This window comes from Panthera tigris, chromosome E1 (assembly GCF_018350195.1).
Source record: "Panthera tigris isolate Pti1 chromosome E1, P.tigris_Pti1_mat1.1, whole genome shotgun sequence".
Classification (NCBI taxonomy): domain Eukaryota; kingdom Metazoa; phylum Chordata; class Mammalia; order Carnivora; family Felidae; genus Panthera; species Panthera tigris.
The window spans coordinates 38,758,611-38,782,645 of NC_056673.1; the positions used below are offsets into that span (position 1 = coordinate 38,758,611).

General features: G+C 43.7%; 1 protein-coding gene across 4 annotated transcripts; it reads left to right on the top strand.

Moving 5' to 3' along the window:
• The first annotated feature begins 1,102 nt into the window (after nt 1-1,102).
• On the top strand, nt 1,103-23,559 carry CASC3 (CASC3 exon junction complex subunit). 4 transcript variants are annotated; one of them, XM_007085803.2, is made up of 14 exons: nt 1,256-2,032; nt 2,401-2,428; nt 2,772-2,809; nt 14,050-14,208; nt 14,299-14,450; nt 14,934-15,110; nt 15,297-15,982; nt 18,555-18,619; nt 19,061-19,175; nt 19,444-19,542; nt 19,798-20,012; nt 20,645-20,767; nt 20,906-20,969; nt 21,840-23,559. In XM_007085803.2, exons 1-13 carry the CDS (start codon nt 1,802-1,804, stop codon nt 20,927-20,929), a joined length of 2,112 nt encoding a protein of 703 aa, XP_007085865.2. In that variant the 5' UTR covers nt 1,256-1,801; the 3' UTR covers nt 20,930-20,969; nt 21,840-23,559. The 4 variants fall into 4 exon arrangements, with proteins under 4 accessions (XP_042821953.1, XP_007085865.2, XP_042821952.1 ...); XM_042966018.1 differs by having other exon boundaries at nt 21,845-23,559; XM_042966020.1 differs by lacking the exon at nt 1,256-2,032 and adding an exon at nt 2,060-2,149.
• The last annotated feature ends 476 nt before the right edge of the window (nt 23,560-24,035 follow it).

Here is a 24,035-nt window from a genome sequence, read left to right on the forward strand (position 1 = left end):
TAGGATACTTGGTGCCTGGTGTCTAAATGAATAAAACCTAGTTGAAAAGACCTTAGAGGTCATCTAGTCTGACCGCTAATACATGATTTCCCCTTGACAACATTCCAGACAAATGAAGTCCAGCTTCTGCTTCAACTTTTCATTTTTTCCCTAAATGTTAGAAAATCCTTACTCACTGATAAAATCTAACTTTTTGTAACTCGAACCCATTGGTTCTTGGTTTGCCTTCCAGGGTGATGAAAAAAGATCAATTCTTCCTGTTCCTCATAGTCTCTTGAATAGTTAAGATTGCTGTGGCTATCTCAAATCTTCTTCATGGTAAACATTCAGAGAGCTTATACTTGTTCCTCAAAAGCAAGGATTTTGAATTTTTCAGTTCCCTCTGAGTGAACAAGTTCATGTTCATTTAAAAATTGAACCCAGCCTTGGGACACCTGGGTGGCTCTTCAGCTCAGCTCAGGTCTTGATCTCACATGAGTTCAAGCCCCACGTTGGGCTCTGTGCAGGGTATGAAGCCTGCTTAGAAAAAAAAGAAAAATTGAACCCAGACCAAACAACTAAAAAGTAAAGTGGCAGGTTATCACTTTTCTTATTTACAGACTAAACTTGGCAGCCTTATTTGCATCAATTTACCTTGTGATAGAAAAAGCCCTCCAAATCTTTTCCTCCGTTCCTTTCCTTTTTCCTTTCCCTTTCCCCTTCTTTCCTCCATACATACATCCTCCATTTTTGGACTCTGGAAGCTGGGTTTTGGAGCTGGATTTACAACATGTCACATTTGGCCACTTGTTAAGATCATTCAGAATGCCTTCTAGTTTCGTATTGTCTATAAATTTGGTAAACATCAGAATCTTTAACCATATAACTTATAAAAATGTTACATGGGATAGAATCCTGTACTATGCCATAGTGACTTTTCTCTGTTTGATATATATTATTAATGTGCACTCCTGTAGGTACACTAATACCTTACACATCTTGAACGTATTTACTATGGTCCAAAGAAAATACACCTTTTTTTTTTTTTTCACTGCTGGCAAATGCCTGGCCAAAATCAAAGCATTCCCCTCAGCTACCTGTCTGGTAACCCTTAAGAAGGAAATCATGTCAGGAAATAGAACCAACGGCGGTTCATCTTTTAAAATCGGTTCTAAATCTTGGTTAAGTCTAGCATCATACCAGCCTGCACTTTGGGAGAGGTGATAGCTGGGATGGGGGTGGGGGAGATACAAGAAGGAAGAGGAAGTGAGAAAACACGGTGTGCTGCAACACTAAGTCCTTGAGCTTCACTGCAGACAACTGGTTTCTCCTTCGCTCTTTAGCTTCAAATGAGCTGCTGTGGCAAATTTTGACCCAGCACAACGACTTTAGAGGTTTACCTTCACTCGTGATTTTACTAAGCAAACGAATGCAGTAAAACGATCTGCTTCAAACGTAGGTAGAAACGAGAAACGGAAATAGAAAAGCCTGAAACAGCTCCAATGCCGCAGTGAAGCTGTGACAGGTGAGCGCCTTCGACTCGGAAGGCCCAAGATGGCTGGGCGAGGAACACCGCTACCCTCGCGGGGGCCTACCCCAGGCAAGACAGGGGTCGCGGCACGCCCCCCGCACGACACGGATTACGTAATCCCGCTCGCCGCAAACGTGCCGCAGGGTGCCCGCCCCTAGCCCCTCCTCCCGAAAAGCGCGGCGGCCAGTGTCGCACGTGAAGCATGCTGGGACTAGCTCTCAAGCCTCCCGGCAGCCCCTGCGACGGGCGCGGTACGTAAGGAGCTGGCCGGCGGCGGCCGTTCTCCGTAAGATGGCGGATCGTCGGCGGCAGCGCGCTTCGCAGGACACGGAGGACGAGGAGTCTGGCGCATCGGGCTCAGACAGCGGCGGCTCCCCGGCGCGGGGCGGCGGGAGCTGCAGCGGTAGCGCTGGAGGCGGTGGCAGCGGCTCTCTGCCTTCTCAGCGCGGAGGCCGAGCTGGGGCCCTTCATCTGCGGCGGGTGGAGAGCGGGGGGGCGAAGAGCGCCGAGGAGTCGGAATGTGTGAGTGCGCGCGGGCGGGGCCGGCCGGGGGGCGGGGTGTAGGTGGTGATGCGAGGCTGGGAGTTGATGGTAGATGCTGGGGCATATCGTGTTAGAGAAGAGAGCTATCCCAGTGCGGTGTGCATCCGGACCCCCAAGGGAGGAGGAGGTGTTGGGGTGTCAAGGGGAAGGGTAGAGCCGCTGTAGATGAAAAGCGGATGTTTATTCAGAAATTGGGGCTGGAAGTGAAGAGATCGGACCTCCCTCGGCTGCTATTTGTTAAAGATGTACCTTTCCTCATCTCCCTTTTCAACCATTTTGTGTTGAGTCTTTAGCTCCCCACCCTCTGGAAATCACGGAACTAACCCATGTCATCTCCTTCCTTTCAGGAGAGTGAAGATGGCATGGAGGGCGATGGTGAGTAGCATTATGACAAGTTTTTTGCCGGTAAACTCAGATCACCTATCTTTAGCAGTTGACATCCTGTCAGACTGTTATGGATGTGGGGGAAAAGTGCCATAACGTGGCTCTTTGTAGCACAGGGCTTGTAAGCATACATTTTAGCAGTATGATGTTGGGCAAATCGCTCTTTGAGCCTGTTTCCCATTTGTAAATAGGGACCGTAATTTTATCTCCCTGATAGGTTGATGTCAGAATTGAATTAGAGTCTTAGCTTGACTCAAAAAGCAATCAGGAAATGTATTTATAATCATTTCTGTTGCCTTTTTTTTTTTCCTTACGTATTTCTGTTTTGTTTCAGCTGTTCTCTCGGATTATGAAAGTGCAGAAGACTCTGAAGTGAGTGTAACAGGTTCTTTTTTCTCTGTTATCTAGGTTGGAAAATGGTTTGTTTGTTTTTAATGTATTTTAAAAACATGTACACACTCGTGGTTCAAAAGTACCATGACCCACTTGTTACTGTTCTTGTGCATTCTTCATTTATGCTCTTCAAAAACTGTTATAAAAGGTCTTGTTTAGAGTGAGGGAAATTTGGTGCATGCCTCTTTAGGTTTCACGTGATACACTGTTAGTGTCAGTTTTTCACTCTGTCTGCGAAAAATAAGGTTCTAAATTAGAGAATGAGAACATCTTGAAGTCCTTCACGGGATCTTTGGCAGTTCCTTTTATGCTACCTACAGAATGAAACCAGGCAGTTGGATATTTTTTTTCAAGTGTGAAGACCTTAAAAGGGCAGGATTCTGAGTGGTTTGTATCAGAAACATCCCTCAGTTTATAGGGTGCTTTCTCCCTCTTAAATTCAGGAGAAAATTTCCATAAACCAAGCTTTTGTGATCTTATTTTGGTTGGATGAACTACCAGGGAATGGCTGTTTGTTTCCTGGGGTTGTTGAATAAAGTCCTGAGTTCTGGATTTTGATCATGGGATTATGAACAGAAGGAATTGGATTGTGGATCAAAGGTTCATTGTATAGATTTTGTAGAACTGTTACTGTGTATTAGATTTCCATTAAGCACTGAAAATGCAACAGTGAACGCTATACCACAATTTCTGTCTTTAGGAATGACTTAGTAAGGAAGTTGGATAAACATGCAGGCAATCCTAGGACTTGGTGACAACTGCTGGGGACAGGGTTAAGTAGGGTATTAATGGCTGAGTACTGAATCCATTTTAGGTAGTCAGGAAAAAATAAGTTGGAGTTAGACAAACCATGTTCTAGGCAGAGGGAACAACAGCTGTGAAAGTCCTGACACAGAGTAGACTGAATTATTTGGAAACTGATAGTTTGATGTGGCTGGAACATAATAGGTATGGGACGGATACCAGAAATAAAGGCAAATTAGTGAACAGGGGCAAGATCGTCGAGGGATTTTCATGTACCTGCTATGTGCCAGGAGTTGTGCTGAGCACTGGAATAAAAGACAGACATGGTTCTTCCCTTGTGGAGAAAATAGACAAGTAATTACATTAATGTTTGGTGAGTGTCATAATATCGGAAGCATAGGGTGCTTTGGGAACACATGGTGGGGGCAACTAACTGGGTTTAGGAAACACAGAGGATGGGATGTTAAAATAGAGATTTGAAGGGTGAGTGGGAGTTAGCCAGGCAGAATATCCTAAGCAGAGAGAACACTGGGAAAAAGGTCTAGAAGGAATGGACTGCATGACCATTTGGAGGATGTGAAAAGTTTAGCATGACTGGTGCTAAGTGATGAGTCTGAGTCCAAATCTTAAAATATCTTGTAAGCCAGATTAAAATGTATTTGGATTATAGCGTAAGGAAGTGAGAAAGCGTAACAGGGTTTTCACCAAGTATGTGATGAATACTGATGGCTTAAATTTTATTATATTATTATTATTATTGTTATTTTAATGTTTATTTTTGAGAGAGCAAGACAGCATGAGTAGAGGAGGACAGAAAGAGGGAGACAGAGAATCCGAAGGAGTCTCCAGGCTCCAAGCTGTCAGCGCAGAGCCCGATGTGGGACTCGAACCCACAAACTGTGAGATATAACCTGAGCCGAAGTTGGACGCTTAACCGACTGAGCCACCCAGGCGCCCTTATTTTATTGTTATTTTTTAAGATTTTAAGTAATCTCTACACCCAACGTGGGGCTGAAACCCACAACCCCAAGATCAGCTGTTGCATGCTCCACTGACCAAGCTAGCCAGGCTCCCCTGAATTAGACTTAAATTTTAAAGAAGTGTTTGTCAGATCCAAGGGACACCTGCCTCAGAAAATCCAGTTGGCCAGTTCTGAGCAAAATCTTGCAGAGGGAGGGAAGACTCAGACATTTATATGTTAATAAGATCCCAGGTTGATATTTATGCACAGTAAAATTTGAGATCTTTTTTTTAAGTAGGCTCCATACCCAGCATGGGGCTTGAACTCATGACCCTGAGATCAAGAGTTGGACACACTACCGTCTGACCCAGCCAGGCATCCCAAGAATTATTATTTTATAACCGTTATCTTGTCTGCAATTTTAGTTGATCTGAGGGGAGCAAAATTGGAAGCAGAAAAGCTAAAGCAATGTGCAAGTTGAGGCAAGCAGTATATGTGGCCTGGAGTGGAGTGGTGTGATAGCAATGAAAACGGAACTGGACAGGATCAAGGGGCACCTGGGTGGCTCAGTCAGTTAAGTGTCTGACTCTAGTTTTGGCTCAGGTCATGATCTTGCGGGTTTGTTGGTTCTAGCCCTGTTGTCAGGCTCTGTGCTGACAGTGCAGGGCGTTCTTGGGGTTCTCCTTCCCCCCCTCCCCCTCCCCCTTCCTCCCCCTCCTCCCCCCCCCGCCCCTCCTGAGCTCTCTCTATCTCTTAAAATAAATTAACTTGGGAGGAAAAAAGTGGACAGAATTGAAAGCTATTTAGGTAATGGAATTCATAGAATGTGGTGATTGATGAGATGACTTATTTTCTCTGAAGTCAGTGATGAAGTTAATGTGTAAAGAGTAGAAGGGAGATGAGAGGTTTTGGGGGTGAAGAATGTTTGCAGTAGTCACTAGAGAATGGAAACCCTGGAAAGATTGTTATGCAGAATGCAGTGTTCAGTGAAGTTTGTTGATTATGAACTTATAGCATCTCACCGTTCTGTATGTAAATGAGTTTGGGTGTTATCCTAATAGCAAGGAAAGAAAGCTACTGATGGCTTAAGTAAAGAAGATGAATTGTGGGTGAGGCAAGACTTGGGACAGGGAGAGCCGGTTAAGAGGTTGTTAGGACAAGCCAGGGAACATGATGGTACCCTACAGAAGAGACATGGCAGTGGGACTCAGATTTGAGACATGTTAGGTGGTACTAACAGAACTTCTTGATTGAATGTGGAGCCTGAATTAAGGAGTCAAAGGGATGCCCAGGTTGATGAATGAGAGAGAGAATGGGACACAGGAAGGGTGCCTGGGTGACTCAGTTGGCTAAGCAGCTGACTTTGGCTCAGGTCATGATCTCGTGGTTCATGGGTTCCAGCCCCACGTCGGGCTCTGTGCTGACAGTTGAGAGCCTGGAGCCTGCTTTGAATTCTGTGTCTGTCTCTCTCTGCCCCTCCCCCAGTCACATTCTGTGTCTGTCTGTCTGTCTCTCTCTCTCTCTCTCTCTCTCTCTCAAAAATAACATTTTACGAGAAGGGCACATGGGTGGCTCAGTCAGTTGTGTATCCGACTTCGGCTCAGATCATGATCTTGCGGTTCATGAGTTCAAGCCCCGCGTCGCGTCAGGCTCTGTGCTGACAGTTCAGAGCCTGGAGCCTGCTTCGGATTCTGTCTCCCTCTGCTTCTCCCACTCACACCGCCCCTCTCTCTCTCTCTCTCTCTCTCTCTCTCTCTCTCTCTCTCTCTCTTAAAAAAAAAACATTAAAAAAAAAAAAGAACGGGGCGCCTGGGTGGCTCAGTCTGTTAAGCATCCGACTTCGGTTCAAGTCATGGTCTCACAGTTTGTGGGTTCAGGCACTGCATATGGCTCTGTGCTGACAGCTCAGCCTGGAGCCTGCTTCGGATTCTGTGTCTGTCTGTCTGTCTGTCAGTCTCTCTCTCCACCCCCTGCCCAAACTCTGTCTCTCAAAAATGAATAAACGTTAAAAAATTTTTTTTAAAGAATAAAAGAATGGGACACAGGAGGAGATTTTAGGAAGAAGAATGGTGGGTTAAATTTTGGATGTTTTGAAATTGAGGGACTTGTGGGACTTTGAAATGGCAATATATAGTATATGTATCGTCTGAAAGTTAAGAAAGTCTAGTTCTGCTCTAATACAGTAGTCACTAGCCAAATGTGGCTATTTAAATTTAAATTAGTTTAACTTAAAATCAACTTCAGTTCTTCAGTTGCGGTGGCCACATTTTAAGTACTCAGTAGCTAGGTGTGGGTACTGGCTGCTATATTGGACAGCATAGAAAAAGTTTCTATGGACAGCAGATTATATTACAGAAAAAAAGCCTGGTATCCTGACTTTAATAGTAATCCATTGCTTGCATTTCTTCTTGATTACTAACTATATACCTATACGCTACAGTTCAGTCTTGCCTATTAAAGTATGATCTCTCTTGAGGTATCTGGGTGGCTCAGTCTGTTAAGTATCTGACTTTGGCTAAAGATATGATCTCAAGGTTCATAAATTCAAGCCCCACAGCAGGCTTGCTGCTGTCAGTGCAAAGCCTGCTTTGGATCCTCTGTCCCCCTCTCTCTGCCCCTCTTCAACTTGCGCTCTCTCAAAAAAAATAATAATTTTGATTTTTTTTTTTTTTTTTGAGTTTATCTTGAGAGAGGATGTGTGCAAGTGGGGGGGGGGGGCAGAGAGAGAGAGAATGGGAGAGAGAGAATCCCAAGCAGGCTCCATTGATGCACTATCAGCATGGAGCCTGTTGTGGGGCTCAAACTCATGAACTATGAGATCATGACCAGAGCTGAAATCAAGAGTTGGATGCTTAACCGACTGAGCCACCCAGGTGCCCCAAATTTGATCGGTCTCTTAGTCTACAGGTTAGTTTTTCATCCCTTTCTTTTCCTTACAGTTAATCTGTTGAAAAGGTATTGATGATTGTTCACTCGTAGTACAACCCAACATGCCTTTTCTGTCCTTTGTATTTCCTGCAAATTATTTCCAGATCCATGGAAAGACAACATGAACCAAAGATTTTATCTTGAACAAAACTGATCATTACTTATTTTCTTTCCCTTATAGGTCACTTGCTTTTTTTTGTGTAGGTATTCCCAGTATATATTTTTTAAGGTCCAGTAATTATATTAGAATTTGTCTGGTGGTAGTTGCTCTGGGTTGGTGTTCACAGGTATGAGATGTACTCTGCAATATGTCATGGAACTCCTATCCCAAGTATTTTGTTTTATTTATTTTTATTGTGTATTTATTTTTGAGAGAGAGAAAGTGTATGTGCACAAGTGGGAGAGGGATAGAGAGAGTGGGGGACAGAGGATCCCAAGTAGGCTCTGTGCTGATGGCAGAGAGTTGGATGCAGGGCTCCAACTCGCGAACCCTGAGATCATGACCTGAGCCAAATTTGGACACTTAACCAACACAGCCACCCAGGTGCCTCCTAAGTATTTTATGTGTGTCTTCAGTATTTGACCCTTTCTTTCTAATCCTTTTTTCCTTTACTTCTTGATTTTTAAAAATACTTTTTCCTTATCACTTTTATTTTCACTTAAGGTGTTATTACTATGTTTATTCACTCTTGTGTTTCTTCTAGTTTTAGGCTTTGTATTTGAAATGATTTTTTTTTAATTTCTAGTACTTTCCTGAGTTCTTTCGTTTCGTTTTTGAGTTTTTCTAACTCTGATTGATGTTCTTTCATATCTTACCTAATTTTCTTAATGCCTTTTTAGCTTTTTTGAAATGAAGTTACACTTTTTATATGATATGTCTGTCTTCTGTCATGCTTTCTTTGTAGAATGCTCTTATTTTTTCTTTCTCATGATAAGTTTATATAGGATTTGACCTCTATATTTTTGTTACCGGTTTGTATTTTATGTGATATTAGTTTTCCTGATCTGTTGGAAGGACATATGGCTCAGAGTAGCTTTTTCTGACTTCATAAAGCTCTTTCTGTTGTTTTCCTGTAGTGTTAAAAAAAAAAAAAAAAAGTGGATTGCTTTCTGTGATTTCCTGCTCTTGTTCCCTTTCCTAATTTGTTCTGTAGCTTCTCTTCACTCCTTGTGGTCCTCTCCTGCTCAGTTGGATTGTCCTCTCAAGTTTCTCTTTGGTGTGGGACCCTATCCTAGAAGGCAGCCCTGGCAGCTGGGTCGGTTGCAAGATTTCAGAGATTTTAGACACCTCGAGCCCTTTCAGAGCTTCTTACTGCAGGACCCTCACATTCAAACACTATTGGAGACAATAAAACTCCTCCTACTTTCAACTGTTGTTTTCAGTTTAGCTTTCTGTTAAATAAATACCTGTTGATTAGTTCAGGGTTCTCCTGTTCTCAGTTCCATTTACTACTCTGCTTTCTTGAGTACGGACACAGTCTGGTGCAGGTCTTAATGGCTGTTCGTGCTTTATTTCTGTTTGCTTGTATTTTGAGGTCTGGGGAATACCTTGTAACCTAGTTTTGTTGTAAACGTCCAAAGCCTTTAAAGGGCTTTGATTTTGCTGTCTAGAAGCCCTCATTTCATGTGGAGGTTAGAAGAGATCAAAAACTGCGGCTGCCATTTTCCCAGAATCCTGGGAAAATCCCAGACAATTTTTAAACTTGTTTTTTTATTATTATTATTTTTATTTTTAATTTTATTTATTTTTGACAGAGACAGAGTGTGAGCATGAGCTGGGGAGGGGCAGAGAGAGAGGGAGACACAGAATCTGAAGCAGGCTCCAGGCTCCAAGCTGTCAGCACAGAGCCTGACGCGGGGCTCGAACTCATGAACTGCGAGATCATGATCTAGGCCGAAGTCGGACACTTAACCAACTGAGCCACCCCGGGCCCCCCCCCTTTTTTTTAATGTTTATTTATTTTTGAGAGAGAGAATGCAAGCAGGGGACAGGCAGAGAGAGAAGGGGACAGAGGATCTGAAGCAGGCTCTGTGCTGACAGCAGAGAGCCCCGATGCAGGACCTGAGCCCGTGAACTGTAAGATCATGACTCAGCTGAAGTTGGATGCTTAACCGACTGAGCCACCCAGGACTGTCCTATTTTTTAGTTGGGTTGTCTTTTTATTGAGTTATAAAAATATATTCTAGATACAGGTTCCTTATCAGATACATGATTTGCAAATCTTTTTTCCACATTCTGTGGGTTTTCTTTCTACTTTCTTAATGGTGCAAGGTTTCAATTTTGATGAAGTCTAATATATCTGTTTTTTTCTTTTTGTGCTTTTGATGTCATATCTAAGAAGGCTGAATCCATGCCAAAACCAAAGTCATGAAGATTAACTCCTGTTTTCTTCTAAGAGTTCTATAGTTTTAGCTCTTAAATTTAGGACTTTGATTCATTTTGAGTTAATTTTTGTATATGGGGTGAGGTGAGGGTCTAACTTTTTTTTTTTTTTTTTGCATGTGGCAGTTTTTTATTTTTATTTTTTAATGTTTATTATGAGAGAGCGCGAATCAGGGAGGAGCAGAGAGAGAGGGAGACACAGAATCCGAAGCAGGCTCCAGGTTCTGAGTTGTCAGCACAGAGCCCGATGTGGGGCTGGAACTCAGGAACCACGAGATCATGACCTGAGCCGAAGTCACTCACTCAACCAACTAACTGAGCCTCTCAGGTGCCCCTGCATGTGGTAGTTTTGATCAAAGGAGTATTGAAGAGTTTTAAAGAGGAGCAGGCTTAGTTTTTTAAAAATGTATGGCATAAAAATTAAATGTATAGCAGGGGTGCCTGGCTGGCTCAGCTGGCAGAGTAGGCAACTCTTGATCTCAGGGTCGTGGGTCGTGAGTTCAAGCCCCACATTGGGTGTGGAGCCTGCTTAAAAAAGAAATGTATAGTAGTTCCAGATAAGACTTGTCTGGAGTGTGGCCATGGAAACAGATGGCCCGTAGCAGAGGTGAAGAGTGAGCATCTTGCTAGTCTTCCAAGTCTGTGGCAGGGTTGGCTCAAGGAAGGCATAGAGGTATATAGCTAGGTGATAGGAGCCTCAGGGGAGTAGGAATTTAAAATGATGCTGGAGAACTTAGATCTAGAAGAGACATTGAGAACCAGGAAGACACTAACTCTTGTCTTATACTCTGAAATACATAGGGAATGCAAGAATAAGCTAAAACTTCTGTGTGAGAAAGCTACCAGGGGCTTCAAGGGAGAGCTAGACTTGAGAGTTGGGGAGAGTATTCATTGAAGAGGAGTTTTGTCTCTGGAAAAGGATTTTGGTGTCAGTCCTTAGCCAAAGCAGTGTGATCCTGGGGTAGCACCTTTTTGTCTTCAGTTAGACCAGACTAATTTGGAGTCTTCTCAGCACTGCTGTTTGTATCTTTCTGTCCTGCCCTGGAAACAAAATTAGTTTCTCATTTGGAATAAAAGAATTCCCTCATTTGACATTCCACCATGGACTAGAGGAGGCAGAGCATAAGACAAAATTCTCATAATCATGCTGATACTATTTTAAGATGTTTGAGATCAGTGTGTGCGTCTGTGTGTTTGTTTGGTGGGGACTAATGAATGAAGGTCACATATACATATTGAATAAGATTCTTGAAATTTCTGCTTTAGAACTTACAGGGGACATAAGATTAGGGAAAGAACTGAATGATTACCACCCACCCATCCCCATCTCAAGAGGAGGGGAAACTTCTTGTGAATGAGGGGAAATGGGAAGAATCAAGGGCACTTGGTTATTAGAAAGCTGTGGGTAGGGGCGTTTGGGTGGTTCAGTCAGTTAAGCATCTGACTCTTGATTTCGGCTTAGGTCGTGATCCCACGGTTTGTGATTTCAAGCTCCACATTGGGCTCTGCACTAACAGTGCGGAGCCCGCTTGGGATTCTCTCTCTGCCTCTACCCCACTCACTTGCTCTCTCTCATAATAAATACATTTTTAAAAATAAAAAAAAAAAGCTATGAGTAGAGGCTTAATCCTTATAGTGTGGGTGTGGTCTTCCTCTAATTGTGGGTTTCATAACAGTATCACCTTTCAGGAATCTGACCCAAAACACTTAGAGGCTGAAATACCCAGATGCTGAGTAGGGAAGAGGATTAGTTGGCTCATTTGGGCCGGTTGGGCAGACGCCACTCTATTTGAAGAAAGGGTAGAAACTTAGAGCTTCTTTGCTTTATCAGGAATCTCAGAACTCTTTGATCACATTCCTGATGTTAGCATGAGTTTGGAGTTATGAGCAAGTCTAGTATAGATCAAGCGTCAGACCCAGTAGGAGAATAAGACTAGTGTGCACCTATCTACCAGGTGGCAGTGGGGTATTGGCACCCTGACCTATTAACCCAGCAGTGAGGACTAGCCCACCTTCCTTTGAACCCATTTCTTTGTTTTCAGGTCTCTAAACCTACCCTCCAGCCTATAGATTGGCCTCTGGAGGCCCAAATCCTGAAAGGAATTTGAAATGAAAGTATTCTAAAGCCAGTTCCCTCAGCATACGCTTTAATTGCTCCTTTTCTCTCCCTAGAACTAGCCACACCTTTATTACCTAACCCTTTCTGGTGGCCCCTGTTTAGTAGGTGGCCTAAGGACCCTCTTCTGTATGGACAGACTCAGCAGTTTCTCTGTCACAAGCAGGATTACCCAATCTTGATGTGGCAGGAGAGGAAAGGAGATGTGGAGAGGCAAGAAAGCACTTGAGCTTTGTTTTCATTTCTAAAATGCAGTGGTCATGTTTCCGATTCTGTGTCTCTCTCTCTCTCTGCCCCTCCCCCGTTCATGCTCTGTCTCTCTCTGTCCCAAAAATAAATAAAAAACGTTGAAAAAAAAAAAATTAAAAAAAAAAAAAATGGGGCGCCTGGGTGGCGCAGTCGGTTAAGCGTCCGACTTCAGCCAGGTCACGATCTCGCGGTCCGTGAGTTCGAGCCCCGCGTCAGGCTCTGGGCTGATGGCTCGGAGCCTGGAGCCTGTTTCCGATTCTGTGTCTCCCTCTCTCTCTGCCCCTCCCCCGTTCATGCTCTGTCTCTCTCTGTCCCAAAAATAAATAAAAAACGTTGAAAAAAAAAAAATTTTAAATGCAGTGGTCATACAAGTTCTCTAGCTTTCTAAGTCATGGGTGCCTGGTTGGCTCAGTTGGTAGAGCATGCGACTCTTGATCTTGGGGTCATTAGTTCAAGCCCCATGTTGGGTGTAGAGATTACTTAAAAATAAAATCTTAAAAAGAACAAGTTTTTTAAGCCAAAATTTTATAATTACATAATTCTGGGCTGAGTTGTTGGCTAAGGTGATCTCATGCTGCAGAAAGTTGAGTATTCGTATCACAGACATAAAAAATGTATGCCATTATTTCCCAATTTGAGGGTAAATAAATGCCTTGAAAAATCATAGGGTTATTACAGAGTTTGCAAATTCACTAGCTCAGTTCATGTTATTTATAGACTAAATGTACATCTCCCACCTTTATGTATTACTGGTTTTGAATATACAAGTTAATACAATGTAGATTTTTTTGAAGTATTATTGAATGTATAGAAATTGTTTGTTAATATGTTTTTTTCAGTCACTGGGTGTTATATGAGCTATTGTCTAATGGAGATTCATGAAAATTTTGGAGTTTAACAAGAGGTCCACATAATCTAAAAGGTTGGGAATCTCTGCTCTAAGCTATTCTGAGATGAGACAATTCACAGCTTGAGTTAGAGTGTAGTTTTTAGGCACTGCATGTTTAAGAAATAATCCATGAAGAGGGAGAGAAATCATCAACAAAGATTAAGCTCCTTTTGTATGGTAGGCAGTTTTTATTTTTATTTTTTTTAATGTTTATTTATATTTGAGAGAGAGAGAGAGAGATACTGTGAGCAGGGAAGGGGCAGAGAGAGAAGGGGACAGAGGATCTGAAACGGTCTCTACACTGACAGCAGCCAGCCCGATGTGGGGCTTGAACTCTTGAACCATAAGATTATGACCTGAGCTGAAGTTGTCCACTTAACCAACTGAGCCACCCAGGTGCCCCCTGTATGCTAGGCAGTTGAAAGCCTCTCTTTCGTATCTCCTGGGCTCCTTCCCCAGAGGCTACCATGGTTAACATTTCCTTGCATATCTTCCTGGAAAACTTACACGGATCTGTATAAGTGTATGTATGTATATTTTTTATTGTGTTTTGTGTGTGTGTGTGTGTGTGTGCGCGCCCCATCCTCTAGGAATTTTAGTAAGAGTTTTGATATGTTTGCTTTTAATTCTTACATGGTAGTAAAAGTTCATTAGAAAATGTTTCTATCCTAAAGAATGGAAAATAAGGGGCACCTGGGTGGCTTAGTTGGTTAAGGGTCCAACTCTTTGGTTTGACTTAGGTCATGATCTCATGGTTTGTGGGTTGGAGCCCTGTGTCAGGCTCTGTACTGACAGCATGGAACCTGCTTGGGATTCTCTCTTTCCCTCTCTCTCTGCCCTTCCCCCGCTCATGTACATGCTCTCTTTCTCTCTCAATAAACTTTAAAAAAAAAAAAAAAGAATGGAAAGTAAAAATGCACCATTTCCAACTGATGGGAACTTTTTTCAGGGTGAAGAAGGGGAATACAGTGAAGAGGAAAACTCCAAAGTGGAGCTGAAATCAGAAGCCAATGATGCTGTTAATTGTTCAGCAAAAGAAGAGAAGGGAGAAGAAAAGCCTGACACCAAAGGCACTGTAACTGGAGAGAGGCAGAGTGGGGATGGACAGGTCAGTGTCCACCACAGGCCTCCATTTTGGGGGCCAGAATAAGGACTCTTAACCTTGGAGAGAATAAGGAGCCCTTTGTCTGTCCTCTAGGAGAGCACAGAGCCTGTGGAGAACAAAGTGGGTAAAAAAGGCCCTAAGCATTTGGATGATGATGAGGATCGGAAGAACCCAGCATACATACCCCGGAAAGGGCTCTTCTTTGAGCATGATCTTCGAGGGCAAACTCAGGAGGAGGAAGTCAGGTACAACCATTTGTTGCTGCTATTAGTATGTATTTAGTGCTTACTATATGCCCGGCACTTTGCTAATTTATTGCTCACAGTACTTTAAGTTTTATGATTATCTTTTGAGGAAAGTGAGGCTTAGGATATTTGGTAACTTTTGGTGGAGGAACTGGGATCCAGACCCACACTTCCACTGCCTTCCTTAATTTGAGGCTCAAGACTCTGGGATATGAAATACTTGCATAGGCTGCCTTATAAGCAAGAGATATTTATTTCCAAGGTGCTGAGTAGTTTGAAGTGAAGTCTTTCCTCATTTTTGTCCCTTATTACATTTGAGCTCAGTAGGCTCTGTGATTCACTCTTGGTTTTGTATAATCTGTCTGGGAAAATGGGAAGAGCAGTGAAGTTCCTACTGTTTCTCTGCCCAACCCTATTTTTTCGTGAACATCTTTATATAATGGAATCTACCAGCCTAAGACACTTTTTCCTGGTTTTATCCAGACCCAAGGGGAGACAGCGAAAGCTATGGAAGGATGAGGGTCGCTGGGAGCATGATAAGTTCCGGGAAGATGAACAGGCTCCAAAGTCTCGACAGGAGCTCATTGCTCTTTATGGCTATGACATCCGCTCAGCTCACAATCCTGATGACATCAAACCCCGAAGAATCCGGAAACCCAGGTGAGGAAATTTTGCAGTTTATATTTATATTTTAGAGAGACCTTTGCTTTTTTAAATGCCATTTCAGCCTGTCATTTAGTCAGTGAGGAATGGGTGAACTCTCCCTGACCTTCAGTTTATATCTCTAGTCATCTCATCTCTTTTGTTATTTCTTTCCTTAAGACTTTTGCCATTCCATTTATTCAGGTTTGGGAGTCCTCCGCAAAGAGATCCAAACTGGATTGTTGAGCGACCAAACAAGTCCCATCGCCATCAGGGTCCTGGGGGCACCCTACCACCAAGGACATTTATTAACAGAAATGCTGCAGGTACTGGCCGGATGTCTGCTCCCAGGAATTACTCTCGATCTGGGGGCTTCAAGGAAGGTCGTGCTGGTTTTAGGCCTGTGGATGCTGGTGGGCAGCATGGTGGCCGATCTGGTGAGACTGTTAAACATGAAGCCAGTTACCGGTCACGGCGCCTAGAGCAGACTCCTGTGAGGGATCCATCTCCAGAAGCTGATGCTCAAGTGCTTGGCAGTCCTGAGAAGGAAGAGGCAGCCTCAGAGATTCCAGCTGCTGCTCCTGATGCTGCACCACCGGCCCCTGACAGGCCTATTGAGAAGAAATCCTATTCCCGGGCAAGAAGAACGAGAATCAAAGCTGGAGATGCAGTCAAGGTTGCAGAGGAGGTGCCCCCTCCACCTGAAGGGCTGAACCCAGCGCCTCCAGTCCCAGAAACTACCCCTTCTCCACCTGCTAAGACTGGAGCCTGGGAGGCTCCAGTGGATTCTACTACAAGTGGACTTGAGCAAGATGTGGCACAACTAAATATAACAGAACAGAATTGGACTCCAGGGCAGCCTTCGTTCCTACAGCCACGTGAGCTTCGGGGTAGGTACCTTAGGGTTAGTGACTAACTTTTTTCCCTGAGCATCACTGAGTTTGGGGACATGGGATTAGGTGTCTTGGGGATATAGTATCTGATAAATATCTTTTTTTTTTTTTTTTTTTTTTTTTTTTTAGAGAGTGCATGCATGTGCAAATGGGGGAGAGGGAAAGAGAGAATTCCAAGCAGGCTCTGAGAGCAGGCTCCCTGCTTTCAGCACAGAGCCCATCACCGGGTTCAAACTCACAAACTGAGATCATGACCTAAGCCAAAATCAAGAGTTGGATGCTTAACCAACTCCACCCGGGTGCCCCTAGCTTTGTTTTTGTTAACTGAAAGAAATATATTCATAGGTATATTCATACAAAGACCTCAGAGAAGTTTTATCTGTTACCCAAGACTACCCCACTACTTTGCCTACCTGACCAGTTATCAATATTGACCTCCTGAATGCACAATCTTTTACCCATTCTCTGTGGCAAAAGTTGGAAGAGGGTGGCAGTGTTCTTATTATATGAATTAATAGTTAAATATTTGAAGGCAGATACTTGTTTGAATTTGGATGAGAATTTTCTTTTTTTTCTTATTTATTTATTTATTTATTTAATGTTTTTTATGGAGGGCTTTTATTTTATTTTTTTTAATGTTTATTTTTGAGAGAGACAGAGTACAAGTGGGGGAGGGGGGCAGAGAGAGGGGGAGACATTTAATATTTATTTTTGAGAGAGAGCACAAGCGAGGGAGGGGCAGAGAGAGAAGGGGAGAGACACAGAATCAGAGAGAGAGAGAGAGGGAGACACAGAATCTGAAGCAGGCTCCAGGCTCTGAGCTGTAAGCACAGAGCCCAATGCGGTGGTCAAACCCACAAACCATGAGATCATGACCTGAGGCAAAGTTGGACTCTGAGTGGACTGAGACACCCAGGTACCCCTGGATGAGAATTTTCTAATCTGTTTGAAAGGAAAGCCTAATTTCCTTAATCTAGAGCCAGGCTACCCAATAGAGTTTTCTATAGTGTAAGAACTTTTTGAACAATTGTAATGTGCCTAGAGTGACTGAGGAAATGAACTTGCAATTTTAATTAATAGAAATTTAAATAACCACATGTGGCTATTGGATATCACGTTGGATAGCAGAGTTCTAGAAACCAGGACCTATCTACCAGGCTCTTGCCCATCCATCTTTCCCTCCAGCCAGGTAGATCAAAAGATCTTTTCCTTAGTTTCTTTTTTTTTTTTAATTTTTTAAATTTTTTTAATGTTTATTTATTTTTGAGAGACAGAGTGTGGGTGGGGGAGGGGCAGAGAGGGAGACACAGAATCTGAAGCAGGCTCCAGGCTCTGGGCTGTTGTCAGCACAGAGCCCAAGGTGGGGCTCGAACTCACAAGCTGTGAGATCATTACCTGAGCCGAAGTTGGCCGCTTAACCAACTGAGTCACCCAGGCGCCCCTCTTTTCCTTAGTTTCTGAAATCTGATTTGAACTTAAAGATTGGAAATCCTCATTTGGACTGGGAGTTTCAGCATCCTTCCCTGGTGTGCATGATTTTGTTTGTTTATTTGGAGAAAGAATGTGAGTGAGAGGGAGCAGAGGAGGGGGAGAGGAAGAGAGAATCCCAAGCAGGCTCCACGCTGACAGTGGGGGCATGAACCTACGAACTATGAGATCATGACCTGAGCCAAAATCAAGAGTGGACACTTAACCTACTGAGCCATCCAGGCACCCCTGTGCATTTTTGAATACCAAAAACCAATGTAGTATAAACTGGACCTGGAGTTGATCTTTGGATGGAGAAGTATACCCTTCTACTGATACCTTATTACCATTGGAAGATGTCTTTTTTTGTCCTGAGTCATTTTCAGCCAGAGGGGAGTATCTTCCCAAATGTCCATCCTAGACCTCTATGGCCTAGAATAATTGGGCAGATTCACAGAATGTCCAGTTATGTTCAGAAACTTGAGGGCTGAGATTTTTCAATACGTTTGATAATGTACTGTGCTAATTATAACCTCTTAGGGATTCTGTAAAGGGAAGTATTTGGTGGGAGAAATTTGAACTTGCACTTTCTCATTGAAGTGTGTGTGTGTGTGTGTGTGTGTGTGTGTGTGTGTGTGTTCAAAGGCTTTATTGCTATATTAAGATTGCAGGCAGTGAGGACAGATTTCCAAATGCTGGTACTGACAGGAGGCAGAGATAGTTTAAAAGGAATTTTGTTGGGTCCCTGGGTGGCTTAGTTGGCATGCCTCTGACTCTTGATTTTGGCTCAGCTCATGATCTCATGATCTCATGATCTCATGGTTCATGAGATTCAGCCCAGCATCAGGCTCTTTGCTGACACCGTGGAACCTGCTTGGGATCCTCTCATTCCCTCTTCCTCTGCCCTTCCCCAACTCATGTGCTTCCTCACTGTCTCTCCCCTTCTCCCTCTCAAAATAAATAAATATTAAAAAAGAATTTTGTTAGTTTAAAAGAATAAAACAATTCCACATGTTGTATTTTTCAACCTGTAATTTTCTCTTTAGTCTTACTCAACATCTATCTGCTCTGCAGCCATGACTTTTTTTTTGGTATATTACAGGTATGCCCAATCACATACACATGGGAGCAGGACCTCCACCTCAGTTTAACCGGATGGAAGAAATGGTACAGAAAGGAAAAGGGAGTAGTTGGGGGAGCGGGCTGCATGCAACAGTTGTTCACTGTTTAAACCAGGATAAGGCCTTGGAGTCTGCTTTCCCATTGATTTACCCATATTTCTTTTAATTTGGCTCTCCAGAAAGGGTAGAGGGTCTAGGTTCAGATCTTGATGTTTCTCATTGGCTTTACAATTCATTTTGCAAATATTTTTTTAAGCTTTTTTTATTAAGTAATCTCTACACCTCATGTGGGGCTCGAACTCATGACCCTGAAGTCAAGAGTTGCATGTTCTTCCAACTGAGCCAACCAGAACCCCTTCATTTTGCCAGTATTGTTTAAATATGTGCCATATACCAAGGGTGTGTTTTGCAGCACCTACAGGAGGGTGGGACTTGATAGGAGAGTCAGCCCTCTGGGAGTCTTTTTGCTCAGACCTCGTTATTTCAGGGTGTCCAGGGTGGGCGAGCCAAACGCTATTCATCTCAGCGGCAGAGACCTGTGCCGGATCCCCCTGCCCCTCCTGTGCACATCAGTATCATGGAAGGACATTACTATGATCCATGTGAGTTATTTTGGGGGTTTTGTTTGTTTTTTTAAAAATTCTTGTTAGGCACCTTTCTTGGCAGGATGAAGTGAATTAAGAGACCCGCCTCTTGACTCCTAAAATTTCCCTTCTGACTTCTCACAGTGGTTATCAAACATTGTCTGGCTGCTGTTTTCTTCACATGGAAAACTGAGAACATCTTTTAAAGGGTTTGGGGGACAAGGAGACTTATCCATATGATACGAAGAGTGAGGGTTTATGAGAGTCCCAATGTGATATTTTACAGTGCAGTTCCAGGGACCAATCTATACCCATGGTGACAGCCCTGCCCCACTGCCTCCTCAGGGCATGATTGTGCAGCCAGAAATGCACCTTCCCCACCCAGGTAAGCTTTGCACCTCTGCTTGTATGCTTCCAGTACGTGAGGATATGTGTTGGGGGCTTCACAAGCTCCATCCTCCTGAGCTCTGTGCTGCTTGCTTACAAGGCTGGCCACTCTGGCTGCTTGAGCAACAAACTCCTCTTGGGTCCATCCTGAGGACTTCATCCTGAGTCTTTCTGTGCTGAGCAGGGCAGCCAAGCCATCCCATGGAAATGGTGTTATCTTCTATTTAATTTTTGTTTTCCTCTTCTTATCCAGGTTTACATCCCCACCAGACACCGGCACCTCTCCCCAATCCGGGCCTCTATCCCCCACCAGTGTCCATGTCTCCAGGACAGCCACCACCTCAGCAGTTGCTTGCTCCTACTTACTTTTCTGCTCCAGGCGTCATGAACTTTGGTAATCCTAGCTACCCTTATGCTCCAGGGGCACTGCCTCCCCCACCGCCTCCTCATCTATATCCTAATACGCAGGTGAGATGGCTAATGAGCAGATTTTTCTACACATCCTTTAATTCAGACGAGGAGGTGATACGGGAAGAATGCTTAAGGAATTTGAGAAAACATTTCGATGCCACTGATTTGCATGTGACATCAGGACGCCTCTTGGTGGTCAGGAGCTGGAAATGCAGCTTATGTAATGCCCATCGTCTGTTTATTGCCTTCTGTTTCTTGAATGGTATTTCATTGAAGTGTTTTGGTATGTCTTAGGTGGCTGTGTCTGCTATTCAATTGAGTAAAGAAGCTGTATTATCCTTACCAGCCCTACCCCTTCCTGTGCTGCTTAACTCCCGACAGGTTGACACCATCTGGTATGTGAGGTGTCACCACTGAGCTTAGCCTCTTCCATTTTTCAGCTGATGGTAAGAATTAGAGAAAGATGAGCAATACTTTGGAGGAGTAAGAACCAGAACATAATTAAGAGATAGTAAGGTAGAAATGAAGGATCACTTTAAGGGGCAGCTTAGAGATTTAAAAACTTACAAATTCCCCAGTACTTTTACTTTTGTGCCTGAATAATGCTTCCTGCCCGAATAATGTTTCCTGTTCACCATAGTTAGGGTGAGTTTGCCTAACTTTTTCTTCTGACTTATTGGGGTCCCAAGGCCCCATCACAGGTATATGGAGGAGTGACCTACTATAACCCTGCCCAGCAGCAGGTGCAGCCAAAGCCCTCCCCACCCCGGAGGACTCCCCAGCCAGTCACCATTAAGCCCCCACCTCCTGAGGTATGTAAGCTGCTTCCCACATCAGTGGGCTTTCCTTTCCCCTAGAAAATTTCTCTCCTTTTCTGAGTGTGTCTCCATGGCCTTTTTTTTTTTTTTTTTTTTAACGACTGGTAACAAATTCTAACTTTATTATTTCAGGTTGTAAGCAGGGGTTCCAGTTAATATGAGTTCTTAAATATTTTAAATCGAACATCCTATAAAAGTAAGTGTACAATGTACTATGACTCTTACAACATTTTAAATCTTATTTATTTATTTATTTAATGTTTATTTTTGAGAGATAGAGACAGAGCATGAGCCGGGGAGGGACAGAGAGGGAGACACAGAGTCTGAAGCAGGCTCCAGGCTCTGAGCTGTTAGCACAGACCCCAACACAGGGCCCAAACCCACAAACCGTGAGATCAGGACCTGAGCCGAAGTCTGCTGCCCAACCGACTGAGCCACCTAGGCGCCCCAACTCTTATAACATTCTTAAAACTAATGCTCATGCTTATTTACTTAACAATCACCTAATTAATGCTTTAAGTTGTAATCATGAGATATCTTGTGGGGAGGCTTAAAGGAGTCTCAAAATTTGCCAGCCGCTTTGTTTTGCGAATGCATTGAGCAGGATTGAAGCAGAAACCATTGTTAACTTGGCAGAATTTCATTTGGGAATCTGCAAGGGAAAAATGCAGGGCATTCTTTTTTAAGGAAAGGGAAATCTAAATTTGAGGTGTTTGCAGCAGAGCCAGTTCTAAAAGTCATGGAGAAAGATCATGGGGGTTTTATTGTTGCTTTGTTAGGGACTTTATTTTTTTATTTTTATTATTATTTTTTTTAACGTTTATTTATTTGAGAAAGAGAAGTGGAGAGAGAATCTCTGTGCTGTACTGCAGAGCCTGCTTGGAATTTTCTCTCTCTCACTCGTGTGTGCTCCTTCTCCTTCTTTCTCTCTCTCTCTTAAAAATAAATAAACATTAAAAAATAATAATAAAACACATGATTTAGAAACGTGGCTTTTTGAAAACAGCTTGTAAATGCCCAGAAGGTCCATTAACGATGTTTCTTCCCATTTCCCCACCCCTGTCAGAACAGCAGAGGTGAGAACCCAGGAGAGAAGAGAAATACAACTGGCTGTTTACTACCAGGAGGGCTTCAAAGTTATAGGGTGGCTCCTACCAGCAAGCAGCTGAATGAGGAGGACCCCTGCCTTCCTCTGAGGACAGACTCTGTTGGAGAAGGGGCTAACAAGTGGACTTCCTCCCATCTCCACTCTTTACTTGAGTTGGCTGTGCTCAGAGGAGCAGAGGTCCAGCCAGCTCAGGCTTCTGGGTCTACATCTAGAAGCCCATGTCTTTTACTCTTCTTCACTTTTTCCTGGGAAATTCAAGTGTCTTCTCCCAGGGAAGCTCCTTCCTGTATGTTTTGTTTCCTAAGACGTTCGTTTGTAAAGCCTGGCTTATTATTCTTAAATTAATACTCTTTTAGTTTCTTTTTCTCTTTGCCTTTAAATGAGACAAATTCATTCTTCTGATTTGCTAGCTCCTCTGGGTTCCCTTTTGGTCTTTCCCTGCATCCCAGATAATTGAAGTTTTACCAGCCAGTTTTCCCCCACCAAGTCTATAAAGAGGTGGCCTTTCATTTTTGTCTGGCCGTTGTTATTGTACTTGGATTCTCTCAATTCCTCTAATCCTCGAAGCAGAGCCGTCCACAGAGTGTCTCATTGTGGAGAAAAGTTTAAAGTGTGTGGTAGGAGCCCTTCGTCTTGACTTCGATTTCCAGGTGTCTGAGCCTCCATCAGTCCCTGTACTGTGTAGGTGTCAGTCCTCTACTTGAGGGCAGAGTCTCTACAGTGGGGAGAGATGGCAGTCCAGATGCCCTTGTGAGAAAGGGAGAGTGGAGTAAGCCTTTGCCCCTTAAGGGTCTGTATTCACACAGTCCTCAGGGCTCAGTCTTGGAGGTAAGTGGAGTTAGAGGTCCCTCTGCTTCTCTTCTTTCCATCCTTCCTACCACACCCCCTTTCCAGTTGCTGTGGACCAATGCATCTCTCTAGAGGCAGATAGTGTCCAGCAAGTGGTCTGCCCTATACTTTGCAGTTGCTCTTCTCCATGTCTTTCCTGCTACAAGTGTTTTAGATGTTACTACCTGATTTTCCCCAAGTTCTGCTCCTGTCCCTGCAAACAGAAGATCCCACATCTGGGCTTCAGGCCTAAGGAAGCCAGTCATTTTCGGGACAACGGCTCCTCTTCCTTTTCTTCCCTATCCATGGCGCTGAACCACTCCCCTGCTGCCTCTGTGGAAGAGATCCCTATTACTGCAGCACTTGTGTCTGCCAGGGGTAATTTGGCCACTGTCCCTATCCTACAGAACCTGAGGGAGATGGTGATGGCTGTGTTTCCCCAAGTAATGTCACTGTTTCTATTCTCTCCAGGAGCTGACCTAACCACTCTTGAGTCACAGGTGTGGGGTGGGGGGTGGGGAGAGGCACTCAAGCTGTAACCCCCAAGGAGGAAATAACTGAGAGATTCTTCTAGGGGTAGCTGGTGGTTGTGCCTTTTGTAGGCTGTTCCCTTTGCCTTAAACCTGAAGATGTCTCCTCAAGCCTGTGGGCAGCATGCCCAGTTCCCAGACCTTAAGACACTGTGACAGTTGTCTCTGTTGGTCCACTGTGTTTCATTGCAAGAATTTCTCCATGTGTGTTGTTGTTGTTGTTGCTGTTGTTGTTTGTTTGTTTGTTACTATTTTAAAGGGTGCACATTTGTGATCAGCATTGTGACTTGGAGATAATAAAATTTAGACTGTAAACTTGGCTCCTTTGCCAGTGTTTTTGCATGAGTCTTGATTTGGGAGGGACAGTAGAGAACTTGCTGACTCCCCAGAGTTGCGGTCACAACTCAAGGCAACTCAAGACTTCTGAAATGGAAGCCCTGAGAGGTGGGGAACCCACAGTTGTATCTGTATTCCCCATTGGCTATCTTATCCTAACTACATTGCCACATGGATCCAGGATATTATTCAGTCCCTTTGATTGGAAGCATCAGGGACAGAAAAAAGTAGTGAGATGCAACTTACCCACGTGAACATGTAGTTACCCTTTCACCTTTGTTAGTGTTTGGCAAGTGAGTTTCCCAGGGTAATGTGCCCAAAGTCAATACAACTGTACCAGGGGGAGGCACAGGTAGCTAAGCTTTCTTCTTGTAAAGACACTCTGGCACTGAAGTATCAAGAACCACAGCCTAAGAGGGAGGCTTCTATTAACCTTAGTAAAGGTAAAGCGGAACTATTG

Coding starts and splice junctions, on each gene's coding strand:
- CASC3 (XM_007085803.2), top strand. CDS start 1,802: ATGGCGGATCGTCGGCGGCAGCGCGCTTCGCAGGACACGGAGGACGAG. Junction 2,810..14,049: donor AAAGTGCAGAAGACTCTGAA/GTGAGTGTAACA, acceptor AACTTTTTTCAG/GGTGAAGAAGGGGAATACAG. Junction 14,209..14,298: donor GGCAGAGTGGGGATGGACAG/GTCAGTGTCCAC, acceptor TCTGTCCTCTAG/GAGAGCACAGAGCCTGTGGA.